General features: G+C 45.6%; 2 protein-coding genes across 2 annotated transcripts in view; both read right to left on the minus strand.

Moving 5' to 3' along the window:
* Positions 1 to 26,756, minus strand: part of ZBTB1 (zinc finger and BTB domain containing 1) — a 300,777-nt gene that overhangs the window by 217,301 nt on the left and 56,720 nt on the right. The gene's annotated exons all lie outside the window — the stretch shown is intronic.
* PPP1R36 (protein phosphatase 1 regulatory subunit 36) lies at positions 5,058 to 25,170 on the minus strand. The gene is made up of 10 exons (XM_077819500.1): positions 25,069 to 25,170; positions 24,147 to 24,233; positions 23,226 to 23,359; positions 23,033 to 23,099; positions 21,946 to 22,044; positions 17,936 to 18,076; positions 10,284 to 10,326; positions 8,224 to 8,417; positions 7,939 to 8,133; positions 5,058 to 7,574 (listed from the first exon to the last, which is right to left on the minus strand). Exons 1-10 carry the CDS (start codon positions 25,104 to 25,106, stop codon positions 7,346 to 7,348), a joined length of 1,227 nt encoding a protein of 408 aa, XP_077675626.1. The 5' UTR covers positions 25,107 to 25,170; the 3' UTR covers positions 5,058 to 7,345.

The following is a 26,756-nucleotide window of genomic DNA, read 5'->3' on the forward strand; positions in this document are numbered from 1 at the left end:
GGTTAAGGGGAACTACCGTCAGTTCTCCTTGGGTGGTAGGATGGTAGGTGCAGCGTTGGCCTCGACTGTGGAAAGGCAGCACGGAAATGGGGAGAGGAAGGCAAACAGGAGGAACTGAAAGGATCTTCAGAGCTTCAGCAGGGATGCAGAGGCTGCTTCCTTTTCCAAGCAGGGGAAAAGGGGAGTGGAACAAAAACATCTGGTGAGCAAATAGTCTCTAACTAGGGGTGGGTAAGGCAGTAGCTGGTCCAGGGAAAGGCAAAGGGGTTCTCAACTTTTTCTTTCTGAGGCCCCCTCAACATGCTATAAAAACTCCACTGCTCACCTGTGCCACAACAACTGTTTTTCTGCATATAAAAGCCAGGGCCAGCGTTAGGGGGTAGCAAACAGGGCAGTTGCCAGTTGCCCACAAAGCTACATTGCTCAGGCTTTAGCTTCAATCCCGAGTGACAGAGTTCAGGGCCCTGGGCTTCAGACCCATGCAGTGCGGCTTCAGCTTTCCACCTTGGGCCCCAGTGAGTCTAATGCTAGCCCTGCTTGGTGGAGCCCCTGAAGCCTGCTCACGGCTGCCCAGGGGGCCCCTGACCCCCTGGTTGAGAACCATTGCTTTAAGCTACCAGTTCAATTCCCACCTGATTTGGTAATCACAAAAAGTCAAAAAAGTTGTTATGTGCTGCCATGTGTGAAATCCAGTTGGTGGTCTCACTCCAGCTCCCAGCAGGCAGGTGTCCACATCAGAGAGACCATCACCCCACAGCTGGCACCTGCCCCTGGTTGGCACTATCAGCAAGAAAGGGCAAGAACTGAATGGACATGGAGATTACCCAATGTTCTCTTGCCCTAGGAAGACAATGTGGTCCAGGTCAGGTCAAGGCACACCACCTAGGCAGGGTGTGGGAACGCTGCTGCTGCTGCTGCCTATGGTGTAGCTAATCTGTGGGGAAATAGAGGAACGGGCCCATTTTACCAGCACTAAATTCACACAGATAGTAACAAAAGAAAATTCTAGGATTTCCGATTTTGCAGAGGATGAAAAATCTCTGAGCAAGTCTGGGGATGGGCTTTTTGTCCCCTAAAAACCCAGAAGGCCTTTTGCCACAAGATGTTTTGTGCCACTGGAGTGTTCAAAAGTCAAAAAATTACTCTTCTGAAGTAGACACGCAAGATGGGTGAGATAATGTCTTTTATTGGACCAACCTCTGATGGTGAAAGAGATGAGCTTTCGAACTACATGGAGCTCTTCTCCAAGGCTGGGAAAGGTATTCAGGGTGTCACAGATAAATGCAAGGGTGGAACAGATAAGGAGTGAACGCATGTTGCAAGAGACCATTCCAGGTGAAATTAGTCAAATAAAAGATATTACCTCACCCACCTTGTCTCTGATAGCCTGGGAACAACACGGCCACAACTCTTCTGAAGTACTCATTCTATCTAAGGCTCATTTTCACTGGGCCGTTTTCCCTAAGGATTCAGCCACAAACAATAAATATTGCTTCAAGCTGGGTGCTGGAGAATTCCTTGACAGTCTGGAGCTGGTGATTTTTTCTGCTTATCTGCAGCTGCTGCTACAATCTCTGGATTGCAAATAGCAGTGCTTCCTGCCGGGTTTTTCCCGCTGCTGTGCTTCCTCTTGCACAGGGAAATGACCAGTTGATCCGAACAGTCTCTACACCTTCCTGTGATGCAGCTGGTGCTAGCCACTGTCAGAGACAGGCTATTAGACTAGATGGATCGCGCTCTGATCCAATATGGCAGTTCCTATGTTTCTAGTTGCAGACCCACATGGACCTCTGATCCTCAGCATGAAGAGGGTGCAGGCCTCCTGTGCTGGCTCCCCAAAACCATGGCTATAGTCCTCATCTGTAGAAGGAAGGTGGGCAGGATTGGCTCCCAGTGACTAACAAGGCCTCAGCCTGCCTCATTTCTTTCTACCCCTTGAATCACATAAGCTACAGACTATAACCCCACTGTTCCCAGCTGCCTCCCAATGGCAGCCACTAACTGCTGAGGGCTAGAGTTCAGAACTAACCAATGGCCAGATTACTTTCTCTCTCTTACAAACCAGCTTCGAAGCTGAGACTGTTTCTGCCAAGTTTCTGCCTGGCATGAATTTAAACAGCACAGTTATACATGTCTAAAAATAGCTGCTTACAGAGGAATGGCTGACACCCCCTATATGGTGCAGATGAATGGTAGAGTCTTCATAAAAAGCCCATCAAGACGCTGGGCCATGCAACTGGCCATGCTAAATAGCAGGAGTGTCCAAAGCAGCCATGAGGAAGTGAAGCACATGGTAACACAATAGAAGTCATGGCACAGAACCCTGTGCTTATAATGGACACGACTGTCTGTTTTTAACATTTATGGACATTTGTTCTTGTACTTCATACAGGAAATCTGGCTCTTGTGGTTTTTATTCCAAGACACATAACTAGTTTGGGGTTCACTTTTTAAAAAACCTATTCATGGAAGCCACCAACCTGCTGTAATTCCCTGATGCAAACTACACACACAGTCTGTGCAGAAGCCAGGAGCAATGTTTCATGACTCTTGGCTCTACCATATCATTATCAAGGGTGGATATTTCTGAGCAAAATTCTCCTGGGCAGAACAGCAAGGGCTTGATGAATTAAAGCTTCTCAAGCGCCCTTTCTGACTCACTCTCTCTTGTTGGAAGTCTGATTCACTGTCATGTGGGACAGGCCGCAGGGGCCTGCTGACATGCTTAAACAAGCTTGGATTGCCTGTGTAAGACACATCAAACTCCGCTTCCTCCAAGATGATATGAGTCTTCTCTGACTGAGCAAGCTTTCAGCCTACCTGCAGGCTCTGGTAAGCATCCTGCTGACTAAAGAATCTGAGTATTGGAATTTCTCAGTCCATTCCAGAAAGCACCAGATTGTTTAAAAGATTACCATAAAATATCAGGCCCAAATCCATCTGTAAGGGCTGGATTTATGTTTTCCTAAGTTTTTTGGCTAGAAGGGAGCCTCAGACAGGACCGTCTAGCCTGATCCGCAAACCACAGATTTCACCCAGTGAGTTCCTGCAACAGTTTGTTTCCCAGGAGTGCCAGACAATTTGATCTGAAAGAAGCCATGAGTTCAATGGGAGAGGCCTCACAGGCAGAAGTAACTGAGTGTGAGTCTGTTCCAGATCCTCCCTTTGTCTTCAGAGATCACTTGCTGGAATGGCCACATATGCCTCAATACTCCATGGCCAGAGATTATTCACCACTGGCTTGATTGATGAAGCTGGTTCTCCCACATAAGCCAAAGGGATTGCCTAGCACTGCTATGTGTGTTAATAGCTGCAAGACAACCTCTCTCACCTGTGAAATTCAGTAGCAGACACATCAATTGATTCTGAGACTCATAGAAATGTAGGGCTGGAAGGAAATTCAAGAGGTCAACTAGCTTGGCTCAGTCTAGCTGCAGGGACTAGCTACCCTGTGACACTCCCTTGCTGCAGATTAAGCCCATTATGTCTTGTCCTGCCTTCAGTGGCAGGAACAAGTAAACCTAGACCATCCCTGACTGGTGTTTGTCCAACCTGTTATTAAAAGTGCTGGGAATGCCACAACCTTCCTTGGAATCCTATTTCAGAGCTTCACTACCCTTATAGTTAGGAAGTTTTTCCCCGATATCTAAACTAAATCTCCCTGTCACTGAGCCAGGCTTCTCCCTAGCTCCAAAGTATCCACTGCCATGCCCAGTCTCTTTCAAGGAGGTTTATTTTCTTAATAAAAGTACATAAGCAAGCAGAAAGACAGCCATAACTCAGTCCTTATTTTCAGGTTTCAGCTCCACCCCCTTCAGGAGCCTCGGGCAGGTTCCCTGGTCTGGCCAGGTGCCAGTGCTGCTCCCTCTCTGGGGCAGCAGCCTCTGGGCTGTCCCCCTGCGTAGCTGCCCCCCCTTGCTCCAGGGGACCCACCACAAGGGTTCGCACCACTCCAGTGTGGCCCTCCCTCCCCAGGCCACAACTAATCTCACCTACCAGCAGCCCTTCATAGGCCTGGGCGTAGCCCAGCCCTCTTTAATTGGCTGGATTGGACTCCCCAGCTCTAGTTCAAGAGAGCTCGGCTCAGTCTAGCTGCAGGGACCAGCTACCCTGACACTCCCTTGCTGCAGATTAAGCCCATTATGTCTTGTCCTGCCTTCAGTGGACACAGAGAGCAACTGATCACACACCACTTTATAACAGCCCTTAACATATTTGAAGACTGCTGTCAGGTCGCCCCCAGTCTTCTTTTCTCAAGACTAAACATGCCCTGGTTTTTTAACTTTTCCTCACAGGTCAGGTTTTCTAAACCTTGTATCATTGTTGTTGCTATCCTCTGGACTCTCTTCGATTTGTCCACATCCTTCCTCAAGTGTGGTGCCCAGAATTGGACACAATACTCCAGCTGAGGCCTCTCTGTGCAGTAGAGCGGGACAATTACCTCCCCTGTCTTACATATGACAATCCTGTTAATACACCCCAGAATGCTATTAGCCTTTGTCACAACTCCATTACATTGTTGACTCATATTCAATTTGTGATCCACTCTAACCCCCAGATCCTCTTCAGCAGTCCTACCACCTAGCCAATTATTCCCCATTTTGTAGTTATGCATTTGATTTCTCCTTCCTAGGTAAAGTACTTTGGATCTGTCTTTATTGAATTTCATCTTGTTGATTTAAGACCATTTTTCTAATTTGTCTAATTTGCATGTGGTAGGCAATGTCTGGCCCGGAGTAAAGCCAATATATAGTGTATCGGGGTATTAGACTCATTCTGCAGATGGGGCAAATTGCATTTTTAATTCAGGGGCATGGGCTGTAGCTAGAAAGCTGTGGCCATGTACACCCCTCCGTCCATGCAGGGTTTTCACTGGGAGCTTTCTGCACAGATCAAGAGAAGAAAACCCTTCTGTAGTCACCAAACTCCTACTTGTTGGCCTAGTTTCCCCGTCATGCAATGGGGAAAAAGCGCTGTAGGGTGCTATGTTCACAGCGTACACACAGAGAAGTTAGATAAACACATAAATACTCTTGCTGGAAGGTTGCAAAATAACATCTTTATTCCTTACAATTCAGAATGATAACATACAAGAGCCCAAAAACAGAGAGAAAGAAATCCGACTGCTCCCTAAGGCAGTGAGGCACAATTCACTTCACCTTACTATAGGCTGTCTGCCTCCAGATTGACTGCTGCTAGACCCAGATCACATGCTTCCTTACAGAAACCCCTAGCCTGCAAGCAGGACCAGGAAAAATCCATTTAAAGTGACAACCTACAATTTCAATACAGTTTTCAGTACACCACACAAAGGACTTTGAGGATTCCCAAAACCAAGCAGTGTGTGCATTTTGTATGTGCATTGGCCCTACCAAGTTTTTAGAAAATCTAGCCCTTGAAGTGTCATCATTAGACTCTGATCAGTGAGATAAACAGCCTCCCCTCAGTGTATTTTTCAGGCCATATGTGACAGCATTAAGGTCATGTTACACACGATGCAATCTTACTTTACTGATTATTTTTAGAAAATAAAACTTTAATATTGGCAAAAACTCAACGTTATGAGGATGAGATAAATACATCAGTGGAGGGGCCAGGTGTTTGGAACTTCTGCTATATATTCTAGCAGCAATATGTTTTTCATGAGAAAAGGACATTTACCTAGGCCCATATCTGATTCTTGTGTATTTGTCTTCTCACTAACTTGCCTCCCTAAACCAATGCAGAAATGCATAATATAGAAGTGTTTGTTCTGAACAAAGCATGTTGCATTCAATGTCTGTGTACATAAGGGGACTGTAGCAGTCCCATAGATAGCATTTTAAACAATACACTGAGATGTTTAAGTTTTCTTCTCAGCTCTCAGAAAACTCTACCCCTCGTTAGTTTTCTTTCATTGTTAGAGCCAAGGGGTGAAATGCTGGCCGCATTGAAATCAATGGTAAAATTCCCATTGACTTCAAAAGGGCCAGGATCTCACCACGGTTTTATGCTAATGATAATGGTAACAGAATACAGACAGGTTTATAGGTAAACCCTTGTAATTTCTTATGATTAAGAGAAAAGTCACGGACAGGTGGCAGGCAATAAACAAAAATTCACGGACGCCTGTCTGTGACTTTTACTAAAAATAAGGAGGGTGGGGGGGGGACCCCGATTGGAGGCTGACTGATGCCTGAGCCCCATGGGGGAGGGGATGACTGAAGCCCAACCCATGCTGTCCAGCACCTGCCGCTGTAGCTGACAGCTCCTGAGCCCCCACTGCAGCTCCGGAGGCTGGGAGCTTCAGGGCACCTGAGGTGGTTAGCAGCTGTGGGGCTCCTGCTGCCCATGGTGGCTGGGAGCTCCAGGGCCAGCAGCTGGATACTCCGGGGGCCCCCTGCCACCCATGGTGGCTGGGAACTCCAGGGCCCCCACCACCTGTGGTCCCTCAGAGCTCTGTGGCTGGCAGTTTGGAGCTGCAGGGTCCCCAGGAGGGCTGGGAACTCCAGCCCCACCAACCCAGGGCTGAAGCGGAAAATGTCACAGAGGTCTCTGAAAGTCACAGAATCCAAGACTTTGGGACATAATTTTATCCTTACTTATGGACTGATGAGCTTTTTATTTCATGATGATGACATCCCAAATGCATATTTTAATTGGTATTAATTCTAGGACCTATTTTTCCCCACTGGTGAAAATGAAAGATAAGAGATAAATGCTACATAATAAATACTTCAGGTTAGCTCCTCATCTGGAGTAAATCAGCATAGCTCCCTTGATTTCAGTGGAGCAACACTGATTTACAACGACTGAGGATCTCCCCCATATCTTCAAATAGTGGGATTCGTCTTTGCTATTCATTTATCAACATTTGTCATGCATTAGTCTGGAGAGATGCATGTGTGCAAAGCTCAGTGAAACACTACAGAAATCAAAAATGAGTAAACACAATACATTAAAAATGTAAGAGGAAATTCCCATAAAACCATCATTTCCAGAACTTTTAATCCTTCTAGGAATCTTCTCGCAATGCAAATTTTAAAGGAATAAATAATAATCATACCTAGCTCTTTTGGTCTATAGATCTCAAAACACTTTACAGAGGGAGTCAGTATCATTATCCCCATTTTACAGATGGGGAAACTGAGGCACCAAGTGGGGGAAATGACTTGCCCAAGGTCACACTGCAAGTCAGTGGCCGAGCCGGGAACAGAAGCTAGGTTTTCTAAATCCCAGTCCAATGCCCTATTCACTACGCTTCACTACCTGTAACAAATAGCCTCTGCTCTTAAAAATGAAGCTTCAAAGTGGTTTACTTAACACATGCTAGAATTACCCTCAATGCTAGAGGGCGCCATTTCTGTTAACCATTTTCAGAGTAGTCCCCCTCCATAGTTGCTCTCGAGAGTACCATGCTCGGGTGACCGATTCCAACTTGGGTGCCTCTGTGGGATGACAAAGCCAGGTCATATGAACTGACTGAGGAACCGTTTCTCTTTGTTCTTTGTTCTTCCTCCTCCTCCTCCATCACCCCAATAGGCATGAGAGTGTGGGGATTGAACTTGCTGCGAAGGGCTCCAATGATGCCAACCCTGTTTCGAAAGGAGTCACGGATGTAACTGAAGCACCAGGGCTAAGGAAAACTGGGGTGCAGGGGTGGAATTTGCAACTTTATATGGAAAATTGCAAGAACTTTACCTGGGTCAGGCATTACCTTGAGGGAAAAACTTCGCCTCTGTGCACAGGGATCATGCACCAATTAAGTCCCCAAATCCCACTCTCCCACCATGCAGTGGGACTACATTGGTCCTGCTGGGTCTGGGAAGAAACATGGGTGCAGGGGCCTTCGGTTAAGTACATCAGACACACCACCCCCCTGTTAAAGTGGAAGGGCTCTTTAAGTGTCAACCATCCCTTGCAGAAATACAGCCAACATTCATGGAAACAGCTCCTTACTTGGGTGTAAGCTCAACAGTTGAGTAGTCCGGCAGGTTCTTGCTGCTGCTGGTTGGAAGGGTTCTGCCCCGATGCAGGTAATGGTTCTGGAAGAGATACTCAGCATTGTCTTTGGGCAGGGGCAGTAGTGTACTGAGCACCGGCGAGCGCTGGCCAACGACACTCTTTATTGCAGGGCGTCTGGCATATATGCTCCTTCAGAAAAAACAAATGAGGCTTTTGTTTGATCTGGGTGGTGCAGTGCAAACTCCCCTATGTGCCAGGATAACAAGCAAGGAGTGGTACCTGTGATAGGGAAAGATAACTTTCCTCTGATCGGCAGAGACATCTGTTTTCTGCAGGTCGGGGCTGTTCTTCTCTCTCAACGCGGGGTTAAATATGTCAGAGCGAAGAAGCCTGCCCACTTCTTCCTGAATCTCTTGGAAGTACTTCCGTCTGAACACCACCCAGGCCACGTATGTGCAGAAGTTGTAGAAGCACTAAACAGAAACAGAGACCAATCTTACCGAATATGGCTGTTCTATAGAGAAAGCCACAGCATACAAAGGGGAGGACCAAATTATCTGCTGGTGTAACTCCACTGAAGTCAACAGAGATACATCAGGATAGAATCTGACCCAGTATCACAGCATATTCTTTACAGTAGAGACTTGTGGCACAGTAGAATGTCTCTTAATGTGACACTTCCCATGACTGATGGCTGTTTTTAGAGTCAAACACCCTGAGTCCTGTTCGATATGCTTGTGTTTCAGTTGGAAACAGTAGTGTCTCCCCACACTGAGTCACTGCAATGTCATAGGGATTAAGTGGAGAATAGGACATTACGTTTTAAAAATTTACCGAGAAGACTGGAAATGAAATTACTTACCGAATACTACTACGAGAAATGAGATCACTGCATCTCATCCTTGCTTGGCAACTTCAGTATTAAAAGACCAAAGCTCAGATGTTCACCCAGTTAGCGCCTGGTTAAATAGCAGGGATACTTGGCACAGGTTGAACGTGTCCCCATTACATAGAATTTCTGCTAAGAGCTGGTCTATGCCAGAAACTTACATAGCTATAGCTACATCTCTCGGGTGTAAAAAATCCACCTCTGAGATGTAGCTGTGCCGACCTAACCCCTGGTATAGACAGCACTAGGTCGATGGAAGAATTCTTCTGTTAACATAGGGTATGTCTACACTACCCGCTGAATCGGCGGGCAGTGATCGATCCAACGGGGGTCGATTTAACGCATCTAGTCTAGACACAATAAATTGACCCCCGAGCGCTCTCCTGTCCACTCCTGTACTCCAGCACCGCAAGAGGCTCAGGCAGAGTTGACGGGGGAGTGGCAGCAGTCGACTCACCGCAGTGAAGACACTGCAGTGAGTAGGTCTAAATATGTCGACTTCAGCTATGTTATTCATGTAGCTAAAGTTGCATAACTTAGATCGATCTCCCCCCCACGCCCCCACCCCGTGTAGACCAGGCCCTAGTAACAGCCTGTCAGTGAGGTGGATTAACTATATTGTCGGGAGAACCCCTCCCGTCGGTGTAGGTAGTGTCTACACAGAAGTGCTACGGCTCCGCAGCTGTGCTGCTGTAGCATGTCAGGTGTGGACAAGCCCTAAGTAAGCTCATCACAATCCACAGGAGTCCAAAATATCGTGTTGGTTTCAAATGTTTTCTATGAATCTGGTGAAGTATGGTATCTGGAAATTAACTGTCAAAACCTGTTCACAGGGCTATTCCTGCATAGACATCCGGAAACGTTACTAAGAATGATGGGAAATGTTACTGTCATCTTTAAGACGGTTACATTTCTGAATCACACAATGCTAGGCTGCAATTGGATTTAACCCGAATGGAAGTTTCAAACTGAACTCTATTTTCTTGCTGATTTTTTTCCTTTCATCACATGCAAACTGCTTTGTTATTGTAGGGTTGCTCATGAAGACTTTGAGCTGCTTTGTTTTATTTTCTGTAGGGACAATGACGAACAAAATGGAGGCCTTCAAAATTTGAGTAAAAGAGCACACAAGGTGATGCAAAACACAGGACAAAATTGGTGGCTGACCCACTTTCTCAGTGTATTGTCTCAGCAGGAACAATTCTGAGGACGTGTGTATTAGTGACAATTTAAACAACTCACTGCTTTCTCCACCACTAGTTATTCTCAGCTGAAGCCATACTGATTTACACCACTGACTTCCACAGAGCTAAGTCAGCTTAGACCAGCTGATGATCTGGCCCAATATCTTAAGCCCAGGGCAGTTACCTTTTGTGATGCTTCCTCGTTTCATCTTATTCTAGGATTAGCGAAAAAGCTCAGTGTCTATCCACGAATGTCTCTTTCTTACCTCAAAGAACTCTCGGTCCTTCTGTGTTGATGATGTTTTTCTCCTAAGACAATCAACAATAGCGCAAAGTTAATAGCTGGAGTTATGCTTTCAAGTCTCTGAACAGCATACTGGACACAAATCATATGAAGAAAAGGAGTACTTGTGGCACCTTAGAGACTAACAAATTTAAGTGAGCATAAGCTTTCGTGAGCTACAGCTCACTTCATCGGATGCATTCAGTGGACAAGTACTCCTTTTCTTTTTGCGAATACAGACTAACACGGCTGCTACTCTGAAACCTGTCATTATGCAAGGCACTGAATTTAGCCGTATGGAGTGGAAATCTATCAAGGTATTTTTCACTGAATGCATCCGATGAAGTGAGCTGTAGCTCACGAAAGTTTATGCTCAAATAAATTTGTTAGTCTCTAAGGTGCCACAAGTCCTCCTTTTCTTTTTGCAAATACAGACTAACACGGCTGCTACTCTGAAACAAATCATATGGCTATCACAAAGCTGACTTTTCACCAGCACAGTAAGGCTGGTTGCTGAGCAACCATCTTTACCAGCAACGCAGAGGACCAGTGTCCAAGAGAAAGGCAGGATTTCTGGACTGACTCAAAAAGAAAAGAAAGAAAATCCACAACACTATGTGGCTTAGCTAATTAAATCGGCCAGAGACCAAATGTCATGGGCCTGACAGTTGGAGGTGCTGAGCACATGAAGTTCCCATTCATTTCACATAGAGTTTTGGGTTCTGTGTCTATTAAAATGGGGCCCTGTGGGTGGGATTTTAAAAAATACTCAGCCTTGGTCTAACTTCTCACCCACTGAAGTCAATGGAAAAACTCTCGTTGACTTCAATGGGGGAATAGCTAGGATGGGAGCAATATCCGCTCAAAGCTGAGAGACGATACATGAGACATGGAAGGGAGAGGATTTCTGGGACTCAGAGAGGAAATGTAAAACTTTGTAGAAGACTGACAAAGCTTTAGAAGAACAGCCTCTGTTAAAGTATCAGTAGCATTCCTCGTGAAAGGCTTGATCTGGAAGTACATTGATCTCATTCACACCTGTGCCAAATGTTTGGGACACCGGGACAGCTAACCCCTGCCATGGACATACCTGTAGATTTGGAAGGCAGAACCTCAACCTACGAGAAGCCATTCAATCATTCTGCAATGGGGCAGACTTTGCTCCCACGGAATGAGAAGCAATTTCCCCCCAATCCAGGCCCTACAGATTCCCGAAGGATCTGGGTAGATCCTAAGGGATATGCAAGAGGCTCTGTGCCTCCATGCCAGCACTCAGGGCCACTGTAGCTTTCCCTGGTTTCCGAACAGTGCAGCGCCAATTGTTCCACATGATCAGGGCTTCCCCAGCTGCCACTGCACCCAGAAACCTCGGTACAGAGGGGACAGCAAAAGTGATATGCTCTAGACTGCATGAATTGTTCAGTGGCTTTTTTAGTGGCCAGGGGAAAGATGTGCATCCCTACCAGCCCCACTCAATTCCTCTGCCCTCTTTCCCCAAACCTGACACCTCCCCAGCTGCAGATCCCAAACCCCATGTGCTACGCAGGGTCCAAGGTAAGAGGTGATGATGGCACAGAGGCAACTGACTCCCTTCAACATGGTAAGGGTAGGAGCCCCTGAGCTTAACAGTGGCCAAGCAACGTGGCCCATTGTCACTGTGGAATTCTAAAGTCACTTCAACAAATTTTGTTGCGCATCAATACCTGTAATGTGCTATCAGCCACGAACATTATAATCGTGAAATCTAACAGTGGATTAAGAAAAATGACCCCTTAAGAGCTGATTTCATCTTTTAGCATGATGTAGCTTGTGCAGTTCCTTAATGACAAAATCCTCCAACTGCTTTCTGCATTCTAGGAAACCCAACCACTCTAAATGAAAGATTGACAGATCATAGCCTTTCAGCTGGAGCCCAGCAGGGCTGTGGTCTCCATCCCTCTCCCTTCCAAAGCTAACCATGCAGAGGGAGGTTAACCCAAGAAAATGGCCCAAGGTAAAACTTCCTAAAGTTAGTGGGAAACTTTAGTTCCTGTGTTTGGTGCACTCTTACTCATTAGCTAAGAAAATGATGGCGGAGTTAGGAAAATGGTAAACTTCAACAAGCTCAAGAGGGGGCATTGTCAGAAACATGTGAATGGCTAAGTGAGTGAAGTGCATCCCATGCACTAGAAACCCAGTCAGAAGGAGTCTGTAGAACTGTCAGTGAGTGCAGAAATGAATGCTTTGGACATAGCGGAGGAAAGCACAGCCAAACCCAGACGCTACATTAAGCAGAGGCGTGTGTGCTTATGAAAACACAGGTTTCAGAGAAACACAATGTTCTCTAACTTTTATAGGACCCTGCATCCTGCATGTGGATGCAACTGAAAATAAATGCTTCATATGCCATTTTAGCAACTCTCTGATCCACAGCTATGTGTTTTATGGACTAGGGACCACAACAAGGTCCGGGTGAGTCCTGCCTCAGACTTCAAGTGAGGCCCCCCCGGCTTTAGCCCTATTTGTGTCAGTAATGTATGCAGCTCTGGGCACACAACCTACTTTTCCCCAGAAAGAAATTGGCACTATACAAAATTGCACAATCTGTCCCAGCAGTTTCAGAGAGAAAGCCAGACACACCTATTCCTTCCTCAGGGTTGGAGACATAAAAGAACTAAAGCTCATACACACAAATAGGTTTGCTGGGGAACTCCTCAAAACACAGTCTGCGATAACATCAAAATAGGACTCCTACGCTGCGCTTCACAAACATTTCAATAATTATTACGTTGCACGTGGATGCCATTTGGAGCCTCATGCTACTCTTCCTCCAGCACAGGCTCCTTTCTAAACCCTTGGAGAAACCTTCACGGGAACAACTAATAACTTAACAGGTGGGTATGAATAATTAGTGCAGCTGGGTGGGAAATGCTTTTCCCATCCCTGGAAAAATGTTGAGATTTCAAAAAAAAATTCCTCATTCCAAATCGGGACAAAAAGTCAAAATCTCAAAAATTGTCACAAACCAAAAATCTGAGAAACAATCAGGCTTGGGTCTAGGGTGACCAGATGTCCTGATTTTATAGGGACAGTCCTGAGATTCAGGGCTTTTGCTTATATGGGTGCCTACTACCCCCCAAACCCTGTCCTGATTTTTCACACTTGCTATCTGGTCAGCCTATTTGGATCAGTTGAAACATTTCATTTCAACCTTTTGGAAATGTTTCGTTTTTGACCTTTTTTGCATTTTTAATTTAATATACATATATATATATAATTAGCTTAGATTTCTAACTGAAAAGTCATATGGAACCAAAGCAACAAATTTTGTCATTTAAAAAATGCTGAAGTGTACTATTTTAGCAATTTCAAAACTTTTTTCCCCAGAAGTTTTTCTAGTTGAGAAATTAGTGGAAACTAACCCTGTCCCATGAACAGTTTCAAAGAATCAGTATTTTCCAACAAAAACACTGACTTGAAAAATTCTCAACCAGCTCTAATAATTAATAAATGTTGATCAGTGTGACACAATAGCACTTGTTTTAGGCAGTCTATGGAATTCCCAGTGATCATTCAGCCATTTCAAGCTAATCTAAGTCAATTTGGGAAAGTTTATATATTATGTATGTAATTGCAAAACAAGTTTGTATCTCTCACAGGTGGATGGATGTATGGAATCAAATACATTCATGGTGCGTGGGATTTTCAGTTAACTTCAAGGGGAACAGAGGTAGGCCAATGCTGGGTGCTTTTGAAAATGCCACCCTTAGATAGATAGATAGATAGATAGATAGATAGTCTTCTTAGGCCATGTCTACACTACAAAATTAGGTCAACCTAATTTACGTTGGCATACAACCACCACAATTATTTAATCGCTTGTGAGTGTGCACACTTGGCTCCTTGTGTTGGCAGTGCGCATCCTCACTAGGAGTGCTTGTATCCATTGTATGGTCAGTGTGGGGGATTGTGGGAAGGTCCTGAAAGCCAGTAACAGTCAATGTAAGCAACACAGTGTCTACACTGACACTGCGTCAACTTAATTACATCGTCTGTGACTCTACGCTGCTCAGGAAAGTGATGTTACCAAATCAGTGCGGAGAGGCCTTTATGTTGGCAGGAGCCAAATTTAAGTGAAGTCGCTTGGACAGCTAGGTTGACACAAGGCAGCTTATGTAGACCTAACCATGTAGTGTAAACCAGGCCCTAGACTCTAAGCTCTTTGAGGCAGAGACCACATCTACCCCTATGTTTCTATAGAGCCTGGCACAGTGGGGCCCCAATCCTGTTCAGAGTCTCTGGGCACAATTGTAATGTAAATACTAAATAATACTGACAATTCTCATTCACATCTCTTCACTTTTTACCCAGATTGTTGCAGGGTTTTTTTTTTAAATAAACTTCTCTATATATAGCTACAACCCTGCTCCTTTCCCTCTACCAGGAAAGAGAAGGGAGAGAACTGGCAGCAGACTCAATAAGTAGGGCAGAGCTCCTGTTCCATTGATTTCTTGTCCAGGGAGTTTTATCCTACCAAGGACAGTGAATAGATCAGTTTTTCAGAACCAGTAGCTCTAGCTGGCCCGAGAAGACATTGCACAAATTGGGTCTTGTACCTGCAGCCTTTGAGGCTGTATTACAGTCTGTGCTCCAACCGGAAAAATAAAATGCTGGCATGACTCTCCCTGTCCAATCAGCAAGAACATGAAAACAACCCCACAGCACCACCCTAAACGGCAATCAGCCCAGAGATCCAGCAGCTGGTCACACAATGCTGTGGCCCCAGGGTGCACAGGGAGTACTGCGCTGTGCTCTTTACTCCTCATGCTTCAGGGCCTCATGAATGTGGGGCACACGCTGGGTGAGAGCACTGTGGGATCTCCCTGGGAAATCAGGAGAGCTCCCCTGGGTCTGCTCACATTGCAGGTTACCCTATCCTCTTCATTAACGGGAGTGGAGGGACAGATGGACGGACAGACAGACACACACACACCCCATTCACCAAGCTAGCACAGAAGAGTGTTTGAGCCAGAGACCCCCATGCCTGGAAGGTGGACAGTAGACTGCCCTCCTCTCAGCTCCGAGGGATAATACAGCATCATGCAGGAGTATGAGCAAATAAGACATGATTTTGTAGCCTCAGCACCATGTGGTCTCTCATTCATTTGATTATGTCCCTCTCATTCTCTCCTTCCATCTTCCAGTTTCACCTTCATTCCTTATTACTACTCTCTCCTCCTCTTCCATGTCCCTCTCCATTTCCTCCCCCATCTTTCCTTCCCCCTTTTCCATGGATCCCTCGTCTCCTCCAACACACTCTTCTCTCCTTCCCCATCTCTCTTGCCCTCTGTACCTTTTTTTCTCCCCTCTCTCCATCCCTCCCAGTCCTTGGTTGGTTCATGCTGACCATGCTTCAGGCTAGCTCCAATGCAGGATCTTCTGGCTGGCCAGCGCTGTACTACTGCAACCCATGAGTCAACAGGCAAGCACACCACAGCTCCATGCTTAGTGTGCAGTGTAGTCATACCCTTAAAGCACCCAATCCCCCTCCTGTTGCTGCTGCCCACGCTCCCAAAGTGCAGCCTCTTCTCTTCATGCTCCAGCCCTCTTCTGCTCCTATGGCCTTTCTGCAACTCCCACGCCCAGCTTTGCTCTTGCACTAGCTCACACCTAGCAAGAGAGGAAGGTATGCTGGGATCTGAAGAAAGGCTTGAGGCAGCCAACAGTTACAGTAGCTGGTTGCATGTTACCCTTCCTCTACAATTCATATTCAAGATCTGGGATGGATGGGCATCAGCAACTCTGCTTTGGAAAGAGTCGTTACTGTGGCAACCTAAATCTGGAGGGACTGGGGAACAGCTTGATCATGGAAGTAGATAGGAAAAGGCTTCAGCAACAGGACAGCAATCATAGAATATCAGGGTTGGAAGGGACCACAGGAGGTCATCTAGTCCAACCCCCTGCTCAAAGCAGAACCAATCCCCAATTGTTTTTGCCCCAGATCCCTAAACGGCCCCCTCAAGGATTCAGCTCACAACCCCGGGTTTAGCAGGCCAGTGCTCAAACCACTGAGCTGTCCCTCCCCCCGACAGTGTGGATGGGCTGTACCAGCACAGTACGCTGGTGCCTAGCAGCTCACTGATCACAAGGAGGTATGTGACATAGCACTGGTATCACAAGATGATATATTGCATGGATTAATTAGTTTACCTTTCTCCTTCTAAGAGGTATTAACCTTCCCTCCTCCCTGCTACGTTGCCCTCACAATTTCCCCTAAGGTTTAGGAAATGGCAATTAATGTCAGCACTGTCATTTGCCCAGTTGACTGTGCTGGACCCACTCAATACCACATCGCTCCTATAGCCACCAAGGCTTCTGCACAGCTGGATCTGAGCAGCAAGTCAGGTATCCAAAGCCCTGCTGCAATGTGTTGCAGTCCTGTGGCCTGTGTAATGCAGAAGGTCAGACTAGAGGACACAGTGGTCCCATCTGGCCTTGCACTCTCTGAATCACTTGGCAGGCCTCCTATTTATAACAAAAGTCAATATTTTCCGAGCTGCTCACTCAGCCCTGACCAGTGCTTTCCCTCCTGCCGTGCTCACTCGGACTGGGTTATTGTGAGCTTTTGTCTTTGTCAAAGAAAAGGTCTGGTTAGCCTGCAAGTGGGAGGCGTGACTGCAGCATATCTAGACATACCTAGGCTAGATCAAAGCCAGCGTGAGTAACACTAGCAATGAAATCACAGCACATGGGAGGCTGCACAGGTTAGCCCTGCCCGCCTGGAACACCAGGACACAGCTGCCACCCATACCTCTGTGGCTTCAATGTTATTCTTACTCGAGCTAGCTTTGATCTAGCTAGATCACAGCTGACTTGGGTATGCCTACACCTGCTGCAATCACACCTCCTGCGCATAGGCACCGACTTTCCCTCTTTCCCATGGTGCTCGACCCTGCTCTGCCCCCGGCCCCGCCCCCACTCAACCCCTTCCATGAGGCCCCACCCGTGCCCCGCCCCCATTCCAACTGCTTCCCCAAAGTCCCCACCCCAACTCCACCCGCTCCCTGCCCCTATTCCAACTCCTTCCCCAAATCCCCGCCCTGGCCCCACCTCCTCCCTGCCTCCTCCCCTGAGCACGCCACGTTCCCACCGCTCCCACCCCCGAGCATGCTAACACTGCCAAACAGCTGTTTGGCGGCAGCTGGGCGGGAAACGCTGGGAGGTAGGCGGAGGAGCAGGGACGTGGCGCACTCAGGTGGGAGGAGGAGGTGAGGCGGGGGGTGAGAGGAGCTTGGCTGCCAGTGGTTGCAGAGCACTCACTAATTTTTCCCCATGGATGCTCCCGCCCTGGAGCACCCACGGAGTCAGCACCTATGCTGCTGAGTGCAGTGCAGACATACCCAAAATGAGGGCCCTGGCCCATACTTGGACTGGCTGGATGTCAGGTGTAATGGCAACAATTGCCTCCACAAGCAGTGGAAAGTCAAGGTAGACGTAGTTAGGTCAACACAGTGTCAGTGTAGACACCATGTTGCTTATGTCGACTGTTACTGGCTTTCGAGAGCCATCCCACAATGCCCCACATTGACTACCATCAATACAAGCACACCTGGTGAGGAGTCATCATAGGGAAAATTATTCAGTGCATTTCCTTACTTTCCACAAGCCATGTGATGCTGCTCAGGCATTCCTAGTCCAAGAATAAGGATGCAGTACACCTTGGCAAGGTGTTTCTTGGTTCCTGCTAGCTTAGCCAATGTCTCCTCCAGTTCTTTTTGGTCTAACACACTGGGGTTTCTGTTTTAAAAGAAGGAAAAATAGTTATTTTAAAGGGTGTTCTGTTTAGGTGAGATATGTCTGAATGTTTATGAAAGGAAAGAATATGTATAAACCATCACACCGCATGAACCAACCCAGAGGACCCGTTTACAGTCAGATTAATTTAGAGCATTTTCAGGGCTGGTGGGGCAACACAGCATGGGACTTGGCCCCATAAGCTCTCTATGACCCTGCAGGGTTGCAAGCTCCACATCCACAGATTGCCAGGGAACTCTCTCTGGTCTTACCAAGCTTGTGACCCCTTCTTGTAGCCTAGACAGGGATCCTTGGGACTTCTTGCAAGTTCAGATATACACCCCGGTACTGCAAACAGATCCGTATATTGGCACACTTCATTGTACGATTGGGGCCACGCTGAGCAAACATCTCCAAAATCCTTCCAAAAAATACTGAAAGGTTCTCATCCTCTTTTAGGACAAATTAATAAAGCAAATGTAGAACTCTCAGACTAAACCATTTCTGAAATATGGGATTCCAGGAACAATAAAAGTAGAAGATTATTTTTAGAAAGTGAAGAAAACACTTGTTTTTATGTTTTCGAGCTCAAACTGCCACCCAGGGGGTGGAGTGACTTTCACTGCTTTTTGGAAGGGTGGCTGGTTGAGTTTGGAGTTCTTTGCTCAGTGTATCTGTAAGAAATCTGCTACGACCCAGGCTGGGACTCATAAAGAGTCAGAAGAGCACCAAGTGAAGATAAAACACAGAGGTTGTCTTTCTTTACCATACCCAGATCTGAAACCAGATTGACAGAGTCTTGGCAAAAGGAATCTAGATGAACACAGAGAGGCTTTGACATGAATGCCTCAATAACCTTCCAAAGCAAGAATGTTTGAAACGCAGAGGTGAGTTCAGTCAATTTACATACTCTTTAGCAAGAACCTAACTACTCACCGTTTAAGTGGACAGCATCTTGCCTTTCCAGATGGAGACACTAGCAATTTCAGGACCTGCAGATCATCTTACTGGTTGCAGCCCACAGCACTACCAGTGAATCCAAGACCACCATATGTGAAATCTCATTTATGATTTATGGATCTCATTTATTTATTTATGACTAAGGCTACGTTTTAGTCACGGGTATTTTTAGTAAAAGTCATGGACAGGTCACAGGCACTACACAAAAATTCACGGCCCGTGACCTGTCCATGACTTGTACTATATACCCCTGACTAAATCTTGGAGGGGAGGCAACTTGGGGATTCCGCAGGTGCTTATGGGGGGCAGCCTGGGAGGCACCGCGGGTACTCGTGGGGGGGCAGCCCTGGGGGCACCATGGGTGCTCAGGGGGCAACCTGGGGGCACCATGGGTGCTCAGGGGGCAACCTGGGGGTGCCGCAGATGCTTGGGGGGCAGCCCAGAAGTGCTGCAGGTGCTGGGGGGGAGCAGCCCAGGACACCGGCTGGTGCTGGGGGGAACGGGCAGTGGCGCACAGCCCAGGATACACACTGGTGCTGGGTGGGGGGGTTGGCGGGGCTGGCAGGCTCCCTACCTGGTGTCTCATGGCTCCCCGGAAGTGGTGACATGCTCAGCTCCTAGCTCCACACGCTGTCTCCACCCCAAGTGCCGGCTCCGCAGCTCCCATTGACTGGGAAGTGAGGGAGGGACGTGTCGCCACTTCCGGGGTGCCCACCAAGATAAGTGCCTCCCACAGCCCTCATCTCCTCCCATGCTCCAACCCCCAGCCCTGAGCCCCCTCCCACAGCCAAACTCCTGCTACTGCTGGGGGGAGGCGGTGGCCCGAGACTGCCCCAGCAGCAGCCAGTGCTATAGCAGTGTCTACATTTAAATTGCGCTCCCGCTGACGTAACTGCCCTGCTACGCCAACTTAATAACTCTACCTCCACAAGTGGTGGAGAGTCAAGGTCGATGTAGTTAGGTCGACACAGTGTCAGTGCAGACACTGTGTTACTTCTGTTGACTGTTACTGGTTTTCACAATGCCCCACACTGACAGTGGACGTCGTGGTGAGGACGTGCACCGCTGACACGAGGAGCACAGTGTAGACATGCACAAGCGATGTAATTACTGCAGAAGCTGCATGCCAAGGTAAGTTATGTCGACTTAATTTTGTAGTGCAGACATGGCCTTACAGGGTCAGGCAGACACCTCACCTATGGATCTGGAGTTTATCAATCCTACAGACAGGGCTGTCCCTAAGGGGGTGCAGGGCCCGGGGCAGAAGTGACGGATTCGTTTCTTCTGGGACCAATCGCACCAGCCAATCGCCCCAGCCCACAGGGCTCCCCAGAGCGCGGGGCCCGGAGCGATCACCCCAATTCGCCCTACCCAAGGGACGGCTCTGCCTACACAGCCAAAGACAAATCCCTAGCAGTCTGTCCTACAAAAACAAACAAACTTGTCACACTTTATATTAAGGCTCCGCTTACAAATGGATTATAAAGGATTGAGTGAGAGAAGCAGGAGAAACACAGAAGGAAACAGAGAAGGCTGTAAGGAATTACCAGGTATAGCCACAGAAGCATTGGTAGCATAACCCTGAGAAAAAGCTGAGAGAGAGAGAGAGAGAGAGAGAGAGCTTTTACTAACAGTGCTAGCAGAAAAGAGGGTTGGAACCCTGAGCAAAGACACTGTCTCCTGTTGTTTGATTCCTCCTGTGTTCATCAAAACAGGACTTCGTTCATTCTTTGTAAATAAACTGGAGTACATCCAAGAGATAACTGATTCTGTTATCAAGTTCTCCTCCTAACAAAAGCAACCCACAATACCTTGCATTTTGTCTAACCACTTGGGTCAAAACCAGATAACAGTATATAACCATCTCACATATACTTCTCATACTGTAACATGCTTATAACATGTAGTCACACTTTATAAACCATTTATAAGTGGAGCCCTAAAACGAAGTGTGGCCCAAAAATCAAATCTTCCTGAGGCACAAGACCACAGATGAAAAATTTCAGGTGGAATCTATTTGTGTAAGGACACTGATGGGGGTTGAAATCAGGCATATGATGGAAAGCTACTTTCAACCTTAGCTACTTTGGAATTTCTATTGTAGCTCCATAATATATGGGCATTAATTTGGCAGGTAGCCTGGACATAACAACCTGCTTAGGGTTGTTATGTCAAAAATCCTGCTGAAAGCTAGGAAAGAGGTTGAAATGTCACAAGCTGCTGATTGACTCAACTTTGTGCAGAGGGATACACACCTTTGCTCATTTATAATAGCTGCTGTAAATTATGTGGGACACTAGTGAACAACTATCTGATTACTTGGGGCCCTATCTTGCAAACGCAAAGGGCTGGGCTTAGTGCTTACTACCATGACTTATCCTATTGAAGAAAAAGGAAATATAAATTGTAGTTTATTAGCACTGCAGTAGCATCTAGAGGCTCGAGTTGAGATGGTGGCCCCATTTCATTAGGCACAGTGTGTATCGACATAGGAAGAGGCAGTCCAGGCCCCAAAGAGCATATAGTCTAAATAGACAAGACAGACAAAGGAGAACAAACATATTAGGAAGGAAGGAGAGACTATTCTCAGTAGTGAGCAGTATGTCTAGGACTATATGTTTGTAGGATTGGGCCCTCCACCTTTAACCCTGTAAACGGTGCCTGTTTGTGCCAGCATCTCAAAACATACCCATAATGCTCCCCTTGTACATAAAAGACCTTTACATTCAAATGTCCCAACAGAGACAGTAATGGGAAATCTAGTCTGTATCTACTATGAGCCCAATCCTGCAGTAACCCTTGCTCATGTGTGGTGTCCCATTGAAGCAACAGTACTATTCACTTGAGTAAGGCCTGCCTGCACAGGGAGGGTCAGGCCCTGTGTCCTTAAATCAGTAAAGCCTCTTACTTACACCATAAAAGATTTGGGTTTCTTTTCCAGGGCCATTTTTTCCAGATAATACGATAAATAGAAAAGCAGAGCCATGAGGAACTCATCCAGCTGTTTACTCCTAAATGGAAGACAGCAAGATTACCTTCATGTATGTAATACTACTGATGTAAGTCTTAATCTAAAAACATGTCCTTGCCCCAAAGCACCTACAGTCTACCAGCACTTAGTACTTAGCCTAGAGCTTCCTACCCTAGTAGACCTATTCATAGTAGTAAGCACTACACCCACTAGTAAGGGTTTGCAGGGACATGCCCCTACAGAAATACTAAACAACACAGTCCAAGAAACATGCTGAAGAGTGGATCTGCATGTGGACATTCCAGGAGATGGGCCTTCTGAAGCAGGTGGGTTGTAAAACATATGACTTCTCTGTACAAAATACATCGTTAAGTGTGGAACCCACATTTAAAAATCCAAGCAGAAAAACGCTTCTCTTCTCAAGTGATCATTCCCTTATGGCTAGATTGTGGCTGTAGGCAGGGCCCTGAGCAAAAGGTAGTACGGAAGTGGTACCACCCCATTGTGCCTCAGGGACATATCTCTGAGGTACAATTCCTTCTCCGCTTCCCTCTTGTTCTGGGCAGCAGAGAACTAATTTACTGTTGACAAATACCAGCACCAAATTCTGAAGCCTTCTGCACCAGCTCAGCAGTTCTAGTATTGGCAGTGCAGAACAAAGGCTCCACCTTGTTCTTTCCTCCCTTCTAGGGCCTAGTGCCGGACCCGATGCGTGGGTAAGCCTGCATGGGGATGCAATTAGAATGACTACCCTGAATGAGTGTTTAGTCCCAAATCACAATCTAGCCCTTAGTAAACACAGTGAAAGACCCTTTCATAAGAGTAAGGGAATTAATTTGCTGTACTCTGTTAGGGCTGAAATGCATTTGGTAGCACTTTCCACTGAACTTTATAGATGAGAGATTTTAAATCTCTAATATTTCGCTCTCCACTTTTTACAAGCTCTGAATCGATCACTATCAGTTATTAAAACACACAGCACACACACACACACACACAATTCTTAGAACAAATTCCAGACTACATACCTCATAACTGCTGTAAAAGATGGTATATGATATGATTCATCTTCTTGTACCAGAAACAAAGCAGCATCTAAAAATGCACAAAGTGGAAAAAATGGATGTCAAAAATATTTCTGAGGAAAAACTTTTAGAGGAAATACTTTTCTAATCTGTAAGGATAACACTGTGCTGAGACCAAATGACAGTGTTTACTCACATTTAACATCATCTAATGTAACACACTCATTTTGTCCCCGCTTTGACAGCCTAGGGGATTTCTCTTCTTGTATATTCATTCTTTTCTCAGGGAATCTTGCACCAAACAAATCTCGAAACATACTAGGAGTTGATCTACAGGCAGGATTTAAAAAACTTTGTTAATTCCACTTATCTGGGTTACAGTCAGATAAAAGCTTGCTGTTAACATCTGGGACGTTCTCTTTTCAGTTGATTCAATTTAAAGATGAAACTGGTAGTTAAAAAATGTTTGATGACTACTCTGAAGTCTTTCTTTCTTTCTTTCTCTCTTTCTTTCTCTCTTTCACAAGCTATTGCAAGTAGACCACATCCAGCCAACCAAGGTCCTTCAACTCTTCAGAGCACTTCTGAATGTGGTTCTTTCATTTGGTAATATAATAAATTGTGACCATACTACATAGGTCAAAGACATTTTAGGTTATGGGTGGTAAAGAGGAAAGTTAACTGTGCCTTTTACTGTATTCCAATCTAGTCCATGTGTAACATAAATAATAATGGTAACAACAAATGTAATCTTTGAAGTACTTTACAACATGAATTAATTAATCCATCCTCACAAGACCCCTCTCTATAGATAAGTATTATTGTCTCCATTTTAACAGATGTGGAAACAGAGGCAAAGATCTTCAGTGCATTGCCCACAACCAAAAGGAGCTGGAGTCAGAGCTAGGAATAGACATTAGAAGTTCCTGGCTCCCAGTCCTGTGCTCAGACCACTAACCACACAGCCTGAAATGACTGCTGAAGTGGCAGATTACTTTCTGCCTTAAATACTTTGTTAAATCAAGATAAAATATAAATTCTTAAAACTATAAGCAAAAGGTTCCACCCAAATAATGCTGCTTTCCTGTTTCAACCAAGTGAGTTTAAACTGGAATACCTGTCTAGTGTTTTACTACCCATTTCCTGAAAATGGATGGTTTTGCCCTTCTTGAGTTTCTCTTTAGCATCTGCGGTGGGGATGGAGCTGTAACACATATAGAGTGAACATTCAGAAAGGTAAAGTACAATTGGACAGGGAAGTGGTGCAATAAATTCAGTATATACTGCAATTTAACACCCACATGTTTGGGCCTCCCTGTGACACTGAGACAAATCTCTGAACTGTGATTGGGTCAGACATTCCTTTTGCTGTCCATCGAGGCAGGTTTAGAAAGGGACAAATATATCTGATGAATTTCATATCCTCCCACTCCTGCATCTGCCACACAGAGCACTGCAAGGTAGGAGAGAGATAGGAAGGGAAAGTTTGTTTCCTGACCTATGGCCTGCTCCTGCTCCCACTGAAATCAATGAGCACAGGACTAGACTCTTACGTCTATGTCTCAGAGAGGATAGGCTTGAAAAGTGAGCCATCTTGTTCCAGAGTTTGGTGTCAGGGTCCCTGTACACTGTGGGACACAAGAAACTGAGGAAACCCACTAATCCTTAGAGCCGAGAGTCTGGTAGACTTGCTGGGACCCAGTCTTTAAAGGGGCGTGTGTAATGGGCAGAGTAGGGAAGAGACAGTACACACAGGAGGAATCCACGCCTGAGAAAGATCTGGAATGCATATGAAAGGGGCAGGGAGGCAACAAATGGGAGTCATGTGTGACCGACTCCAAATCATCCGCCCTGCATGGCACATACACTGTCAGCTGTTTCAGGAAAGCACAGGGAGCCTACATTTTTTTCAGTGGCCCAAATTTTTTCTAGATTTTGGCCCATTAAAGTCTTAATCCACAACTGCCACAAAAATGTAAAAAATAATCATGTTTAAGGGCAATATCACCCCTTGAACGGCACAGGTGTATTATGCCTACAGTTCCTGGGTGCTTGAAAGTACTTCAGGGTCAAACATAGCAGTGGACACAGCTCCATGTCTTCAGTGAAGTAGCACCCAGTGCTTCAGTTCTGAATTTGGCCTTTGACTTTCAGAGCATTGTTTCAGGCATGTGCCTAGCTGATATAACATGCCTGGCTGGAATCCTCTTGTAGTGAATTCTGCTGGAGAGTAGTGCAAAGCAAATGTCACTAACATATTCATTATTTCTATGGCAAATTTCTCTTTCCATTAATCTACGGGGTAAACAACAACCCTAGGAGGTTAGTGTCACTAACATGTTAGTATAATTAACCTTTTACAGGCGCAGAAACTGAGGCACAAGGTCTACAGAGTGAGAGTTAAAAAGCTATTCCCTCCACAGGGAAAACAAATATGTCGGGCCTGGTCCTGCAGCTCATATTTGGGCAAAACCCCATTGGGATCCAATTTTACCTGCATAAGGACTACTGAATCAAGGCCTTAGTTTATACATTTTACAAATTGTAACTTTTACCTTGCAAATTCGAGTGTGTTGGTATCCTCTTTCCAGTACCACACCCCTGGGGCTATTTTTATCATCTACAAAAATTAAAATATAATGTCATGTGTAAACTCTTTAACTTCTTTTTAAAATCTAATCCAGGCATATTCTCAACCCAATTAAACAAAGTATTTATAACACAAACACTATGTAGTTTGACCAGTTTGGTCTGTCTCAGTTGTTCATTTCACCCACATGTTGTCAGGCAAGTCCCTGAGAACTGGTTCCTGAACTGGCCAAACAGACAAAATCTTTGGGATCAAAAGCTGACTGGCTAAGGAAGAGAAAAACGGGTTTTTAATTCTTTTTTGCTTATTTCAGATTCTAAAGAAGGCCTGAAAGATTTGCTGGGGGTTTTAACTTTTCTTTTAACATTAGAAATTTAAATCATCCTTACATTGGAAGATTCTGGAAATCCAGTAAATGCAAAGCTATTAAGAACAGAAAGGGGTTTTAGTCAGTCTCTTTAAAACACATTTTTTGTTTGTTTCTGGTAACATCTATTTTACTTCAAGGACTATTTAAGACTTTGGAGAAAGAAAATCTTTGTTAAAGATACAGCACGTTCCATGCTTATTTAACTTAGGTATGAAGAGTTCGCAAAACATCTTTTAGACCTCCCAGTGGTCATCCAACAAAACCAGAGAAGATAAGATTTTACATTCTTTGTCTTTCCAACTGAAAAATAAGGAGAAAAAAAACTTTGGAAGGAAAAAAAACCCACCAAAAACCTTTCAGTCTTCTTTATACATCATTAAAAAGGAAAGATTGCAAAGGTTTAAAAAACCCTTTGCAAGTCACCTTTAAGATAACATGCATCCAGTTGCTGGGACCCTTTCTCTTCAGCTAAGGATAATTAGTTTAAATTCAGTATTGCATTAATTTTTGTCACTTTTTGCCAGCTGACCAACCAGTTTCACAGAAATCCACACAGACACTGACTCAGTTCTAAAATGTTGTCAGAATACTGGACTTAAGGCTTGTCTACATGGCCCCACAGTCACAGTGTGGATGACAGGGGTGTGAATTGCAGTGCCTTGTGTAGATCCTGCTAGCATGAACTAAAAGGACTATGTTTCAAACAGGACTATGCTAATGTAAACTTGGTACCTTTTAGATCATATTAGCAGGGTCCACCTGGGGTA

Source organism: Eretmochelys imbricata, chromosome 6, assembly GCF_965152235.1.
Source record: "Eretmochelys imbricata isolate rEreImb1 chromosome 6, rEreImb1.hap1, whole genome shotgun sequence".
Taxonomy (NCBI): Eukaryota; Metazoa; Chordata; order Testudines; family Cheloniidae; genus Eretmochelys; species Eretmochelys imbricata.